The sequence below is a fragment of the Ricinus communis genome, chromosome 10 (genome assembly GCF_019578655.1).
Source record: "Ricinus communis isolate WT05 ecotype wild-type chromosome 10, ASM1957865v1, whole genome shotgun sequence".
Taxonomy (NCBI): Eukaryota; Viridiplantae; Streptophyta; class Magnoliopsida; order Malpighiales; family Euphorbiaceae; genus Ricinus; species Ricinus communis.
Window position 1 is genome coordinate 11,305,798 of NC_063265.1, and position 15,719 is coordinate 11,321,516.

The 15,719-nt window shown below is 35.2% G+C and overlaps 1 protein-coding gene across 2 annotated transcripts; it reads right to left on the bottom strand.

Moving 5' to 3' along the window:
- Positions 1 to 1,057: 1,057 nt before the first annotated feature.
- Positions 1,058 to 14,774, bottom strand: LOC8288426 (protein transport protein Sec24-like At4g32640). Of its 2 annotated transcripts, XM_015715041.2 has the most exons (26): positions 14,515 to 14,774; positions 14,292 to 14,360; positions 13,436 to 14,156; positions 12,970 to 13,203; positions 12,751 to 12,825; positions 12,521 to 12,619; positions 12,298 to 12,409; positions 11,777 to 11,904; positions 11,499 to 11,618; positions 10,911 to 10,991; positions 10,539 to 10,616; positions 10,298 to 10,390; positions 8,215 to 8,269; positions 8,015 to 8,091; positions 7,337 to 7,408; positions 7,116 to 7,199; positions 5,531 to 5,650; positions 5,362 to 5,430; positions 4,902 to 4,979; positions 4,444 to 4,582; positions 3,989 to 4,153; positions 3,488 to 3,633; positions 3,226 to 3,405; positions 2,761 to 2,849; positions 2,600 to 2,631; positions 1,058 to 1,674 (listed from the first exon to the last, which is right to left on the bottom strand). In XM_015715041.2, exons 3-26 carry the CDS (start codon positions 14,144 to 14,146, stop codon positions 1,562 to 1,564), a joined length of 3,150 nt encoding a protein of 1,049 aa, XP_015570527.1. In that variant the 5' UTR covers positions 14,147 to 14,156; positions 14,292 to 14,360; positions 14,515 to 14,774; the 3' UTR covers positions 1,058 to 1,561. The 2 variants fall into 2 exon arrangements, with proteins under 2 accessions (XP_015570527.1, XP_002512249.1); XM_002512203.3 differs by having other exon boundaries at positions 13,436 to 14,360.
- Positions 14,775 to 15,719: the final 945 nt, after the last annotated feature.

Here is a 15,719-nt window from a genome sequence, read left to right on the forward strand (position 1 = left end):
TAAATAGTAAAATACATCCGGCTAATTATATATATGAGCTTGAATCGGTATTATTATATAAAAAAAGTTTAAGATACTTTTTTCAATTCAAAAAAATTTAATAACATATGAATTGATTCTAAATTAATATGTGAAGCAGTATAAAAGAAAATAATAATAATAATAAAAATATTTCATAAATACAAACAACTTCAAAAGTCTTAGAAATATAATTATAATTATTAAGATGTTTGATACAAGTAATAAAATAAATGCATTTATAAAGAAAGAATGCATGTCCAACTAAAGTTAGTAAAACTAAAAAATGATATGCATTAAATTGGAGATAGAATCCGAACATATTATTGATTGTATTCGGCTTTATCAAATCTATAAAATAGTATCAATGATTGAGATTAGATCAAAAATAAAATTTAAAATATGTTGACCAAGTTAAAAAGACAATAAATTTGCATCAAGCTCAAATCATTTAAAATATTATATTTAATATTTTTTACTTGTTTGTATAGATCAAAACAAATAAAAATAAAATAAATTTTATTAGTATTGATACCAATTGATAAATATACAAAAGGCAGTAAAGTTCAGAACGATAAGAACTTTCTAAAGAAGTAGAGAAAAATAGCTTACTGTAATTAAATCAAAATAAATTCCTTTTTTTTTTTTTATACAAAAATTTCTTAAAAACTATTATCATATATTTAAATATAAATCACATAAATTGTTTAAATTTAACATTTCTCATTGACAATTAATTTTTTTTAAATAACATATTTTGTCTTATTATTTCATGTAACACATATTATTTATAATGAGTCTAAAAATTTCATAAATATATCTTCTCATACTCAAACTTTAATTTTTTTTTTTAATAAACTAAGGAATAAAATCAAAGTCAAAAACAGGATCCAACGAATTATAAAAATAAACTAATCCAAATGAAGCTCAAACTTTTCAAATCGTTTTCTACATCTCCAAGGGGAGAACACATAACAGAACTTCAACATGGTATAAACAGCTGCATTAAAATAGATTGATAATATTTGAACACAACATGAAACAAGAAAGTTACTTTCACCACTATGTAATTTTCATTTAAATCTTTATACTAATGTATACAACTCGAGAAATGTGCTGAATAACTACAACGGACATTGTTTTACCTTTTATTCCCCTCCACTATGGGGATTCTTACATTGCTTTCTGTCCAACAACACCCTTGTACACTTGTCCCTTGGCAGTATTCACACAAGTGTAGCCACCCAAGGAAACAACAAGGGCAGACATAGGTACTTCACAGTATGCAAGGAAACAAGAGAAGAAAAAGAAGCGAGGATGAAGAAAGGAGCAATTATTATATCATTCACCGCTATGAATACAGAACCATACTAACAAAACTCTCTTGGCAAAATTCGTCCCAGCTTGTTTCACAAATTAAAAAATTGGCAATGTAAGCTTCAGAAATCATACTCATCTTATAGATCTCACTGTTGTTTCCTTTGAAATCCTGTTATGCCATAGCCAGGAGTCACTCCAGACTCAGAACTGAAGATGCACAAAACTATGGAGACATTTTCATTTGAATTTGCCGATGGATATGCACCAGAAATTCAACGTAGGATAGACCGCCTGTTGGAACTTTGTCCTCGATCAAATACGAGAAGAATGATATCCCTGATGATGGAACAGCAAATATTTATTGATTCACCAACAAATTAGATATATACGCTTGGCATTTGGAAGAGAATGGTGTATATACAGTAAAGAACAATATGATCCCATCACCTAAAAGAAACCAAATTCCGTCATGGGTCTATAAAAGAAAATTTCCAAACCCCCACTAATGCACTTAAATGCTTATATTAAAATCAAGGTGGCCACATGAAAACTACAGTGAGTAACAAAGAATATCAAACTCGATATTAAACTTTAATATCAATCACAAGATGACTTTCCATATGACCCATTGGCATTTGAAAGAGAATGGTGTATATACAGTAAAGAATAGTACGATATAGTCAAACTATAAAGTTCCCAGGACCCATCACCTCATAGAAACCAAATTTCGCCATGGGTCAATAAAAGAAAATCCCCAACCCCCACTTGGTATTAAATTTTAATATCAATCCCAAGATGACTTCCCATATGACCCATGAAGCCAAGACCATTACAAAAAGACATAGAAGAGACTTGCTTCAATTCAAGATAATAACGATATAGCAGTCTATTATGATCAAGGTTAGTCACAGAAGGATATGTGATGTTTTAAATGCAACTACTCAATGAAGCCTCTTCCTCACAGGTTATAATTTTCAAATTATGAAGTTCAATTAATGAGCAATTATGAATGTATACATGATCAAGCAGCTGAGCATACCTGAAATGATAAAATACAAGGTTCAATAATATAGAATGCAAATAATGGGAGAGATTTTGCAACGTCTTTTGAGAAGGGGAAAGGGTTATGTGAATGAGGAAGAGAGATGGACAGATTTGTTATCTGTTTCCAATAATCTAGTTTCCTTTAATTTATTTACATGTAGTTGACTAGTAGGGCATGATTCCCTAGTCATATTTAATGGTAGGTGAACAAACTAACCTGATGGATCTCCTTTCTTGCACAACTTAAAGCTGCAAAAAGAAATTGCATTAAATCAGGCATGATATCTTGATCGAACAAATATTTGATCTATAAAGTAAAAACTGCCACAACAAAAACTCTCCTCACAATGAAAATAGCTAACAACAAATAAGTTATACCGTAGGTAAGAACATCTCCGGCGCCGAATCTCATTTACAACATCATTAAACTTCTTTGATAAAGGATTGTCATATTGATGCAGCACAAACTGCGCATGGGAGAAGATACAAGTTACCAAGCTGGCAAGGATAATAACTGTGAAGGTAAATGAACCAATTTCATCTACTAGACCATTTAAATCAATTCTTCACAAAGTTCAACAAACATATAGTGATTTGAGAATCACCAGTTCCCAAACATGGATGTTGCCAACCGCAATATCAAGGACCAGCATAGTTCATAATAGAACTACGCTCTTCTATAAATTTACCTACCTACTTTGTGGCACATAATAAAGCTACACTCCAGAGTCATACTGGGTTACCCAATGCCTCCAGTCTAAGTCTCTAATGCAACCTCTTCCCAACAAAGACGGATAGTAGTAGGAAAAATATACACGCTTCAAAACAATGGATATATATTACCTGAGTCGGGATTCCATCAACAGAGGAAACGCCAAATAGTTGTTGCAGAACACTTGAATCTACTGAGTTCCCAATGTATATTAAACCTTCTTGACCATTCTCAAGGAGATAAATTCCATCATCCTTCACGTGTTCACTAGAGAGTGGAAGTGCATTGGGAATAAGAGACTCATTTCCTTCCTGCCAATCAATGGAAGATTCCATTGGAATAAACACCAAATTTAATATAGCATCATAAACAAGAAATCTTGACAGTTCATGCCTGTGTATCAAGGTCATGGATAGCTAACATCCTTGGGTGCACCAGTGGAATGGCTAGAGGAATAGAAACTGAGTTAACATAACTGATCCAAGAAGAGCGATCGTCTATTCTCCCATCAATCCGCAATCCTATGCTTTTAATCAGTGCTGAAAAGTAAAGAAGGAACCAGAAAGATGAAAGTGGTTAATCAAAATGAGGAAATAATTTAGCTCTAAAAGGTAAAATCAAATTGAAACCCAGAGTCTTAGCTAAAACAGCTGAACAATAAGGAACAAGAAAAATGCTGGCTTCACTCAACCGGTTGACTTGTGCAACTTACCCTTTTTAAACATATCGAGTCGTCTTTGATATTTAAAATATGCCTAGTTATCTTATTGGGTATACATAGCTTATACAAAGGATTCAATTAATGAAGTGAATAGGCAGTATGAGAAAAGAACACAAAAAAATATCCCGTCATTTAAGAAATCCACATAAAATAAAATGCAGGCAAGTATTTACCAAGGGTGTAAAGAGGCAGAAGTTTCAGGGCCTCTGGCAGAATAAGTTGTCCAGATGATGATACAGTAGCACAAAATTTACGATATGAAAGCAAAATGTTTATACAAAAATTTGTAACTTGTTCCCGGACATGCAATGGAGGGGCAGAAGGAATTTCGTTTGCCGCTACAAAGAAATGTGAAATTAAAGAAAAATGTCAGTCGCCTGTAAATCAAAACAATATTGATACCATGATCTCTAAGAGATTCTAAAAAAGAATTAATCAACCATAATGAAGGTAGCAAACAAATGCAGATTGGCCAAAGTGTGGTTGGCAAGCATAGCATATTAGCTTTTAGATGTAAATGAGATAAATGATAGAAGAAACTTAGAGATTGGAAAAATAAGTGCATTTGAGAATCCCAATTGCAGAAGCTGTAAGACCAAGAAAACAAACAAAAACACATGACACATACCTTGCTTCAAAAAGCATACAAATTGAGTGTCCAAGTCGGCCATACGGAACAAATTACTTAAATTATTTGTGCACGGCAATGATAAAGTTGTAACACGAATTCTTCTTTGGCCATATACCGTGGTGTAAAGGAGGGCACACTAAACAACAATGCAAACAGTATAAAGAATGATCAGTGAAATATCTTTACAATATATTGTAACATTATAAACCTCTATATTTCACCACTGAAACAACAAAATGTTGATTTTCTAATGCAGCAATTATAAGATTAAACTTCCACTTGAATTACAATATCAGGTCACTTCAATTGCTGCTTAACTGAAAGCAAAAGACCCACATGACAACATAATTGCAATTGCTGCAATTACAGAATCACTGTCTTACTTTAAAATCAGGGGCTAATAAGCAAATGGGATACAAAGAGTTACAAACAGTAGCAGACTGCAAGAAATAAACCTGAAAGGCACACTCGGAGCCATCCTGCAATTTATCATCATGTTTCAGTGTCACCATTATAGTTTTGTCACTATCTATCTGCAAAGAAAGAAAAGGTCATTTATAAGCGGAATGATTGACAGTCATATATATATGATTAAATTAAGAATCCACATAAAGCAAAAAAAAAGAAATCAACAGAGAAATCAGCTTTCAAAAGATCAATGCAATACGTTTCTCTGAGATTCTTCACCCCATAGCTTACAATGGGGAAGAATTTTATGGAAGCTTTTTTGAGGTTCCATGCCTTCTGAATGTGAATCAAATTTTATTTAAAGCTCGATTTTAAAGGGAAAAAAAAGAAAAGAACACCAATAGAAGAATTTTTTACAATTCACTAGGCTATTGGAAAATTATGGCGAAATAAGCTTCAACTATCACAGCAATAAAACTCAAGTATTTTGCAGAAAGAAATACAAACCCCAGGCAGATCAACATCTGTCGGAACCCGCTTGCAAAAGTTTCCATAGTATTGTTGAACTTGAATGCCCTACAAAGAAACAAGCCTAATCAACTTACAAGTTTTTGAAGACATAAAACCATTCAATTTATAACAGCTGGGAGAAAGAAATATTGAATATGAGTAATACCTGGCTGCATCTCACACGCATCACTGCCTCAAAACCTTGAGGCCTTGTGACATTCCATCTAAGATCATTGTAAAGCTTTGGAGGATCAGAAAGAGCTGAAAAGGGATAATAATAATACACCTGAAAGAAAAAGTAAACAATTAAATGTTGAAACCCGCAATACATAAATTGCCAAATAAGACCTTGGCAACCATTCAGCACAAGGATAGAATCACATAGACTGGATAATTGGGTGCAAATTCATTCTATTCCACAGTAGATAGTCATAACTAGAGGTAAGGCCCTCCTTGTCTAGCTTTGGGTCATTGACGGACGATACTCACATGAGTAAATCCCAATTCAAATGTAGGACCTACTACATGTGAGTATAGGTACATGAAGACCTGGTCCAGGCAAGAATTCTCATAGTGCCATGTTAGTAGCAAATACAAGGATGCTCTACGGATTGGAGCCATATATGCTTGAGCAAATATACTTCAATAATAAGGAAAAGAAATGGTAATATGCTATACAAATATGCAACTTGAAAAAGATTAGCAACCTGAAGCAAGGAGACAGATATGCAGCGAGCAATTCTTTTTTTCGGATGTAGGTTTAGGGGTTGGGAAAAGAAGGGAGGAGAAGAAAATGACACAAAAGTTTATCCTAGTTTCATGGACACCGATAAGAAAAGAAATTTCAAAATAAAAGGTAATGCCCTTCAATAACCCAAGTGCTGCACTAAAGTTGGAAACTGGAAGTCATATTTTTGGAAGGCCTCGAAATAGGCTACTAGATACTATGTAAAAGTATTTGCAAGGGATAGCTTTATCCTGTATAGATATTCTGGCTAACCAAAGAAACAGAAAGCTCAGCTACTCTGAACCCAGTGAAGCAGAAAACCATAATGAGACCAGAATAATTCTCTGTATTACGACAGCTAAATATCTAAAGTTTGATATCTGATCCCTGCAAAGTATAAATCCATTTTATGCTTTTCTGCAGATATGGATGTTCCCTCAGTCCCTGATATCAAAAAACCCATAAGAGGGGGGAGGGAGGGAGAATCCAGCTGCACTACTTTACATAAAGGGTTCAGAAATATAGTATGAACTTGAAATGGAGTTCTTGTACCATCCTGGTATGGCTTGCTAAAAAGAGCACCAAGTACGCATCAATCACTAAGAACTGATGTTTGATGTCCCTAATTGATTCAAAAATGAAAAGTTGAATCAATAAAGTAATAATGCATAATCATCATAAGCAACAAATGGGGTAAAAGAAAAGAAATATACAGGTTTTAAATAATATCTAAGGCATATTACAATAGGAATTTTGACTAAATCATCATTATACTGCTGATGCAAAAGGAAGCAGCAAACAAAAAAGATAGATCCAGGAGTAGTCCAGCACATTTTAACTTGCTTCCAAAGGGCTTGCCACCTCTAATTTGACTAGCGAAAAGATACTTAGATCCTCAATATGTCATGTTCTTTTCATAGCAGTTTCAAAGGACTACTAAAGATATTTTAATGGCACTTAGAGGCTAATAGTTGGCATCATAGCACAGAGGAAGCCACTTTGAAATCAAATATTCAATTGATACCTGTCCTCCAGTCGTTTTAGGGATAACAGAGATAGAAGCAATGTCCACATATGTCTGGGTAGTGATAAATATGTCAACACAGACCTGGAACATGTACCAGAAAGAACTAGTAAATAAGGCTTAGATCAATCAAGCAAACAGGCTAAATACCTGCCACATATCTCTATCGATATCTAAATTATGTCCATTTAATAGAGGGCAAAAGAGGATTAAAATGTCACCTGAGCCTCAGCAAATTCAATCGCCATTTCTTTCAAAGTTTTGTCTGCTGGTTGAAGTAATTTGTGGGCCTCCTAAACAACAGAACATTTAGTACCAAAACTATAAGGCTATGGTACTCCAAGAAACTAATTGCTTCTTCAGTAGTTAAGTTAACTATTGGTTGAAAATAAGCAATGAAAACAAAAGAAAATGAAGCTAAGAGCAATTGGCATTAATAGAGAAAACACATAAGTTGAAGTACCCAAATTACATGCATAATTGCAAGTTTCCTATTTAGATACAATTATTGTATAAGCATTATTGCAGGTTTTCATTTTCATTCCCTTTTTCTTTCAATGGAGAAAAGAAAGGAACAGGTCACAGTCCAGAGCATCATCAAATGGCAAAATAAGCATATTAATGCAGCCAAGAAGAAACATAAAAATTTGTCAGAAATCTTCAGCCACCGCAAATGAGAGCAAAAGAATATTATGCTAACCACAAAAGAAAAGGAAAGGAGACCTGACAATGCCATGGCATCACAAGCAGAGGGGCAAAGAAAAATAATGGAAGAAAGGAAATACTTGCTGCGTGCCTTTAAAAAGACTTATAAAATGTAAATAATGCACAAAGATCAAAGTATAAGTATGATTATGCCAAAGGCCCAGATTGCAGAGCACATAAAAGATATTTCATACCTTCTCGCCAGCAGAAATGTTACTTCTCCCCTCAGCTTCTCTAGCAGAAAGTGCTCCAATACCAACCGATGGCAGCACTAGACACAAACAATTCAGAAAAATAAATAAGTAAAAGGATAAGAACGTTCGCTAGATTGTCTCCATTTCCAAACACATTCATATAAGCCAACAGTAAAAGAGAAATGAGTTCTTGAGCATACCCGATTGAAATACCAAAAGCTTCCCTCCAGTGCTCTTCATTGCCAGGAAAGCTGCCTGAATTGGAGAAGAATTATCTAAGCACATATTTAAATATTTAAAACATGCCCATGTGAATTTGCAGACAATACGGTACTAAAATTCCTGAGGCTGACATGTAATCATCAAACTGGCAATAAAAGAGTACAAAAGAAAATGCAAAATTAGAAGCTTTTTTTCATCAAAAATAGAAAGTGGCAAGTCTTATTTAGTTCATATTTTACCAATTTGGTTTATCCCTAAGAACAGAAACAAAATAAAGATAACAACTCGGAGACCATGATGACAACAGTTGCCTAAGAAATTTGGTCACAATAGATACAGTAAGAATCCTTTTGCTTATCATAAAGGATCAGTATATAGAGCCCATGAGCAAGCAAACATCAAAGCACTGAAGTTGTCTCTTCTAGAACAATATTAACACGATTCCTTACCCATCTCTTATGAATTTTATTGAAAACAAATCTTAATGATTTATTGGGGGGATAGCGAAAGGAACCAAAAGACAATCCATTTATTCTGAAGGATCGTGGATTAGCTCTACAAAACAATACTCTAGCTCTAGGACAGGGAGCACACTTGTACACCAATGCTCAGTCTCTTTTGTTCAAGACATGCTGATGATAACACCATATCTTCATCTATATATCCTCTCCAAAGATGTGTCATTTCAGATGACGAGCACCTTTATATAAAACCCAAGTTATGCACTTGGAAACATTCCCACCAAGTATTTTAGGTAATCTGTATGTGGTCAATCCACAATATATCTCTTGTGCCTTTTCAGATGACAAGCACCTTTGCATTAAGTCCAAGTTGTGCAGTAGAAAGTATGCCCACCATGTATCCAGGGCTTGTTTGGTCAACAGCTTTATAGGAATGAATGGATTGAAATTTTGAGATAGTTATAGGAATAAATTCCTAAAGTTGTGTTTGGTAGAATTACATTGGAATAGGAACAAGAATATGAAATTTAAAGAAGCTCAAGTGGCAGCATTACAAAACAGATCAATCATGTTAAATACAGAAAGGGGAAGGAAAAGCATTCTATAAATGTTTCTTTCTTGAACAATGGAGCTACACAAGCCTTGCAGTTTACCTATCTACCTATGCACGTATAACTTTACCAAACTTGCATATAAGCTCAGATGGTGAAAGAGATTGATGTACAGTTTAAGTTCAACTAGAAAGTCTAATATCATAATAAGAAGAAAACAAAAATGATTGGCGAGATTGATGTTTTAATTTGCTATTGAAGAAGAAATTAATTAACTGATGCAGAGATGTTTTATGAGGTTAAAGTTTGAGAACAATCACGTTAAGTTATAAAAGATTAATAGCAAGACTGCAGGAGTACAGGCAAAGAGAGATGGTGAGCAGAGAAAGAAGATGATGAGGATGAAAGATAATACTGAGTATGTGAATATCAGAGCTGTAGCTAGAGAGACATTCCAACCTCCCCCATAAAAAAACCCTGGAATATTTTAATTATATCATGTCTTCTATACTTGTTATTTCATCCAGTTTGCCAAACAACTCCAATTCTGGGAATAAATATTCATTCCCATACCAATCCTATTAATCTTGATAACCAGACAAGCAATCTGGGTCATATTTGTTCAATTGCCTTACTATAAGAGATGAATAGGAATTATCGAACTGGCAAATTATTTTCAAGTTATGAATGTATCTTTCTTTGACAATATCTTCTACATTTTCCCTTTAATCAGCCAGAAGTAATTCAAATCATCTGATAATTTAGGAGAATGAGGAGCCTAACATACCATAAAACTGAATTAGATATTTTGCATGTCATGTGGCAGCATGCACTTGAGACTGTAGTGTAAGTTTTACGCAAGCACATTATACTTTATAAGAGAAATTCTATGTAGCGACAAACATTCAAGTGTAGAGAAGTCTTGGAACAGACAGGATAAAGTTTCATTCTGTTAAGCATACAATAGGAGACACATCTGTAATTACATGCCTCGTGCTAACTACAACATAAGCTGTTTAAAACTACAGTATCATCATACAGCAGCATACCTTGATTGCAGCACCAAAGGCTGATTCAGCTGTTCTACTATTTTGAAACATGCTCGGAATGCTGTCCAGTAACAGCTCTAAATGTTGGCGGCACTAAATCCACATAATAAACATAAACGATTAAACAAAATTGTGAATTCCTCAAAAAGTATTACCTGTTACTGACAAATGTTTTTCAAAACTAGTTCAATATCAATAGATTTACCATGGTCCTAGAAGACATAAAAGTTTGAAAACTAACCTCAGAAATCGGAACAATGACATCAGTTTGTAGAGGAGTATAGACATCTTGTATATCAGGAACAATAAGCATCAATGGCTGTACACATGTGCAAAAGCAAATTAGTTTCAAAAAATCTCATATTATCGTAGTGTTAGTGTTTGCATATATGGCATCCTTAACTCTGATAAAGCTAAAGTTTTTGGGATGATGGAAGATGAAACCAAGAGAACAATACTAAAGCAAACAAATAGTAAGAGTAAGGCAATGCTCATCTGGGATAAGTGCGTGCACATCAAATTATTAATGGAATTACTTCTGCATTAAATGCAAACATGAACGCGTGCAATTAAATTTCAACCAGATGACATAATTACTAAAACAAAAGAATACCTGCTGTAATGCACGTTTCAAATTGTAAAAATGAATTGTAGAATCAAACGTCCCAATTCCCACCATTGTCCTAGGTCCTTCCTGCAAAGAAAATCATCAATGATTAGAATATAAAGCAAGCCTTCCCTGTTAGAACTCTATTGTTATGTGAGCCCTGAACTATGAGAAAATGCAAATTCTTGAGAATTGCATAGAGAGTAATTGAGCATGGGCAGTAGCAAGTCAGAAGATGCTTTTGTGATTGAATGTACAAATGCAAGCAACAGTCAACATAAAAACAGCACCCGTGCAAAGAAAATTCATCAATGATTAGAATAGATAACAAGCCTTCTCTTCTCTGTTAAAACTCTTTTGTTATGTGAGCCCTGAATTATGAGCAAATGCAAATTCTTGAGAATTGCAGAGAGAGTAACTGAGCATGGGTGATAGCAAGTCAGAAGATGCTTTTGTAATTGAATGTACAAATGCAAGCATCAGTCAACATAAAAACAGCACCAGTGCATCCATTATAATATGGAGGAATGGAAACCAGAAGAGACTGGTGCACAGAGTTTCAAGAAAAAGTAGGAGAACTGACGTAAATCGTACCGGAAGGTCAGCGATGACTTGATTGATTGAACTGCAAGCTGCAGCAGTTGCACCAGTTTGTATGGCATTCATGGATACATCAATAAGGAAGAAATACACAACTGGCATGGGATCACGCACCTGGAACAGAATAAATATAGCAATGCATATCCAGTAATCCATACAATAATATAATGAGATAAGTTAGTGTAAACTGGATTTTTTCACAAGAGTCCCAGAGAGAGAAAGATGCATGTGTAAAATGTATATAATTCTGCAGATGGTAAGAAGTAACAAACCATATACTCTTTTGTGGCAACAAATTCAACTGTTCCTCTGCATAGCTCAGGCCTTTCATCAGCATCTCTGCGCCTACCATCTGGTCCCAGATTACACTGGTAATCACGGGGGGTCTCATCCGTAAATCCTATGTTAAAAGGGCAACGTAAAGTCAGCATCTTGTTTGCCGATACATTCAGGCAACATCATACAAGCAACTCGCAAGTGAACAAAAAAATAAAAAGCTAAATTTGCATAAAAGAGAATCTAGAGAACCTAATACATGTGACCATCAGAGGTTCCTTCAAACCATGGAATTTAGCTCATAGATGGCAGCTAAGTGTGAAACCAAGGTGATGCCTTGATATACAAAAACCATTTTGCATAATTAGTAAAACAAGAACAAAGGGAAAGAATACATTCAATCCTAGTGGCATATAAACCATCTCAATTACTGCACCCTATTGCATATAAACCATAATTGTCAACACTTTAAGAGGAATCTGGAGAAATACAATGCTAAAAATACATGTATACTGACCACACAAATTACAGATGAATCGCTTTCCTTGATCAATGAACTTCATGAAAGGATTAATATAGCCTTTGCAACGAGAACACCGAACAGGACCACTTTCTCCAAAATCCACAACCTACAACCACATAGTATACTTTTTTAGTAAACAATCAGGGAGGAGTATAATTCGATAAGCAATCAACAAGAAAATGCAGAAATTATTGAAAAAGAAAAACCCATGGATTACCTGGATGGGCTCCTCAGATGGATGAGGAAGAGCAAAAGGTTGGACTAATAAAGCAAGCTGCATGCCAGATGTATTCACTAGATCAACAGTGCACGGAATCTGCAAAATTAAATAACAAATTAATCAATAATCAAATAGCAAATGCCCTTACAAAAAACACTTCTCTATTTTGTAACACAATTAAATATTTGAGCAGTTGCCAATCTAGGAACGTTAAGAATTTACTGAACCTGATTGATTGTGCACCTCATGTAGCGTGGACTGCAATTTCCAGTGTCTCTAACAATATAATCACTTGTAGCAGGCTTTAAAATAGCACCAAAAAAAAGTTAAGAGGAATCAAAAAGAATTACTCAAATGAATAACTTTGTAACAATATGCAAAACTGGGAGAGAGCTTGAGAAACAAAAAGGAGAACCGAAAAAGAAATATCATGCAGAAATAAATACCGGAGGTGGGTTAGCCTGATTTCCCTGACGAGTATCATGCAGGGTTACAGAGGAACTTGGAATGGGCCGTGGAATTTGATTGGGATCAATCTTTGATAATCCAGCCATGGAACTTCCAGTTTGGCCAACCACAGGAGATATAGCAGTCATTTGGTTAGGTAGAGGTGGTGGTGGCGGCATTCTGAACATCCTAGGAGGTTGTGCAGAGCCAGGAATTGGTGGAGGTGCAACCACCTAAAAGAACCCATCAGATATGCATAATAAAAAATTTCAGCAAGAAAGAGAAGAAGTGCACAGAAGAGCACCCTTGTGTATGCATTAGTATTAATGCAATCTCAAATAAATATCACCCTACACTAAGAGAATTTTCAATGCAAGAGAAGTGCCAAAACAGGACCCTAGTAATCAAACTTGACGGAAGAGGAAAGCATTAAAAAGGTGCATAAAGTAATCTTTTGAGACTTACTGGTTGGTTTTGCATCTGTTGTTCAAAAGGAAAACCCATTGATTGAGACATCCCTTGAGGCGGCCCTGAAAATGGCATCCCTTGGGGTGGTGCTGAAGATGATGGTGTCCCTTGAAGTGATGCTGAAAATGGAGGCTGCTGTGGAGCATTCGTCCCCAGACTTCCTACTAAAGGGCGCATGCTTGGCATTTGAGGAGGTGTCCGAGCTGCAGTCATTGTTGGTGGAGGACCCATTGCTGGTGGTTGTGGCACATTTGCAGATGGAGGAAACCGTGGACCACCAAGGAAAGGTGGTGCAGGTGGCCCATTATTCACTAAACCTCCTAATGAGGTTGAAGTAGGTAAAAATGAAGGTGCAGTAGAAGATGCAATAGGATTTGGACGAGCAGCAAATGGCGGTGCAACTGGTCCTTGAGATGGTGACCCAGAGGCAGGACCCAAGACTGGACCACCGCCTGCAGATGACGGAAATGATCCAGGAAGTGGTCTAGCCCCAAAAGGTGAAGGCTGGCTAAAAGGTGGTCCGGTAGGTCGACCTGGAGCCACATTAGGGGGCAATGTAGGTGGGGGGGATCCCGATAAAGGCACTGAAGGTCTAGGAACTGCACCAGGAGGCAGCTGACCTGGGCGAGACAATGGCGGTGAAGGGGCTGAGGAAGGAAATGGTGGAGGTTGACCAAATGGCGATGGTCTAGGAGCTGAATTAGGCATAAAATTGGGCCTGTTAAGGTTCAGATTTTGCAAATTATCAGATAACGAATTTGGATTCTGTTGATAATTAGGGTTATAATTAGATGGTGCAGGTGATTGTTGTCTAGGTGCCCCTGGAGGCACAGGAGCTGCCATTTTCAATTACCTTGAACCAACCAAAAGAAAAATCTGAAGTTTCTTATATCTCCAATCAACAGGATCACAGCTCCAAGACCTATACATAAAAGCCAATAAAACGAATATGTAAATTGCAAAGAGTATACAAAAATGTTCACATACCTTAATTAAAATGAATATATCCAAATTGAATTATAGGATAAAGCTGAACCTATCAATTAAAGTAAAAGCAAGAAATGAAAAGGCAGTACCAGGGATCAGAGAGAATTGGATCTATCAGTGCGTAATTGATTGATTAGAGGATTGGATCCGATTAGGGTTTTGGAGAGAGTAAAAGAAATTATGAATTAGGGTTTTTGGGATCGGAGTAAGAAGATCCGATTTGGGACTTGGGCGAAAAACAGAGAGAGAATTGATAAGAAAGGCGGGCTTTTTAACGTTTTGACAGAGAGAGTGTGCGATTGATTGTCAATAAAAGTATCAAAAGCATTGATTTGTGTCAAAGTTTTTATTTATGATCACAGGGTGTAATGTAAGAAAAAAGGAAAGTGCCACGTCTTCGTCTTTTTAGATGTTATCTGTTCCATTCAGATTTTGCCAGCTTGGCATTTCTAATCCATGTCAGCCTCTGGTTCTTCTCCATTATTTATGAGAGAATTTATTGTTAAACCCCTAAGGTTCATGGAATAGATAAAAAATAGAATAGCTATTTTAGAAAATAAATTATTTTTTAATTTAATTTATATTTTTAGAATAAAATAGTTATTTCACAAAATAATAATTATATTATTTTTATAAAATATTTATTCTAAAAAAATTAAAGAATATATATTTTTTAATGTGAAAAATTAAACATTTTCATTCTTGCACTCATCAAAATTATTGAGCTCTCCTCACTCCAAAAAAATGAAAAGCTCCTCCTCACTTCAAAAAAATGAAAAGTTGCTTCTATCTACTCTCTATCCATGGCTATTGTTGATCGTCAACTCCTCTCACAGCTGGCTACTACTTTTGATCGTCAAATTTCTGGTTCTTTTCATTCCTCCCAACTGCCTGTTGATTGTTTACTTTGTTGGGTCAACAGTGATGATCTATTATGACTAAGAAAATGGCTATTAGGTAATTTAATTATTTGATTTTTTTATAGCTTGATGATTTAAATTTCTTGTTTGATTGTTTACCAATTGTATTTTGTTGATGTTTGATTTTGATTTTGATTTATCAATTTTATTTTAGGGTTTATGGCAATTGGACCCAATTGAATTTGAGTATGAGCTTGATAAGGATGCGAATGTTTGAATTGGATGATTATTAGCTTTGATTAGATTGATTAGGATGCGGATGGATGTCTGATATGGATTATCATGTATTTTGATTAGTTTGATATAGGGTAAACTGAAGAATTTTAAGTTCTACTAGGCTGCCTAATTTGGTTGTTTTCTTTGATGTTGGTTGA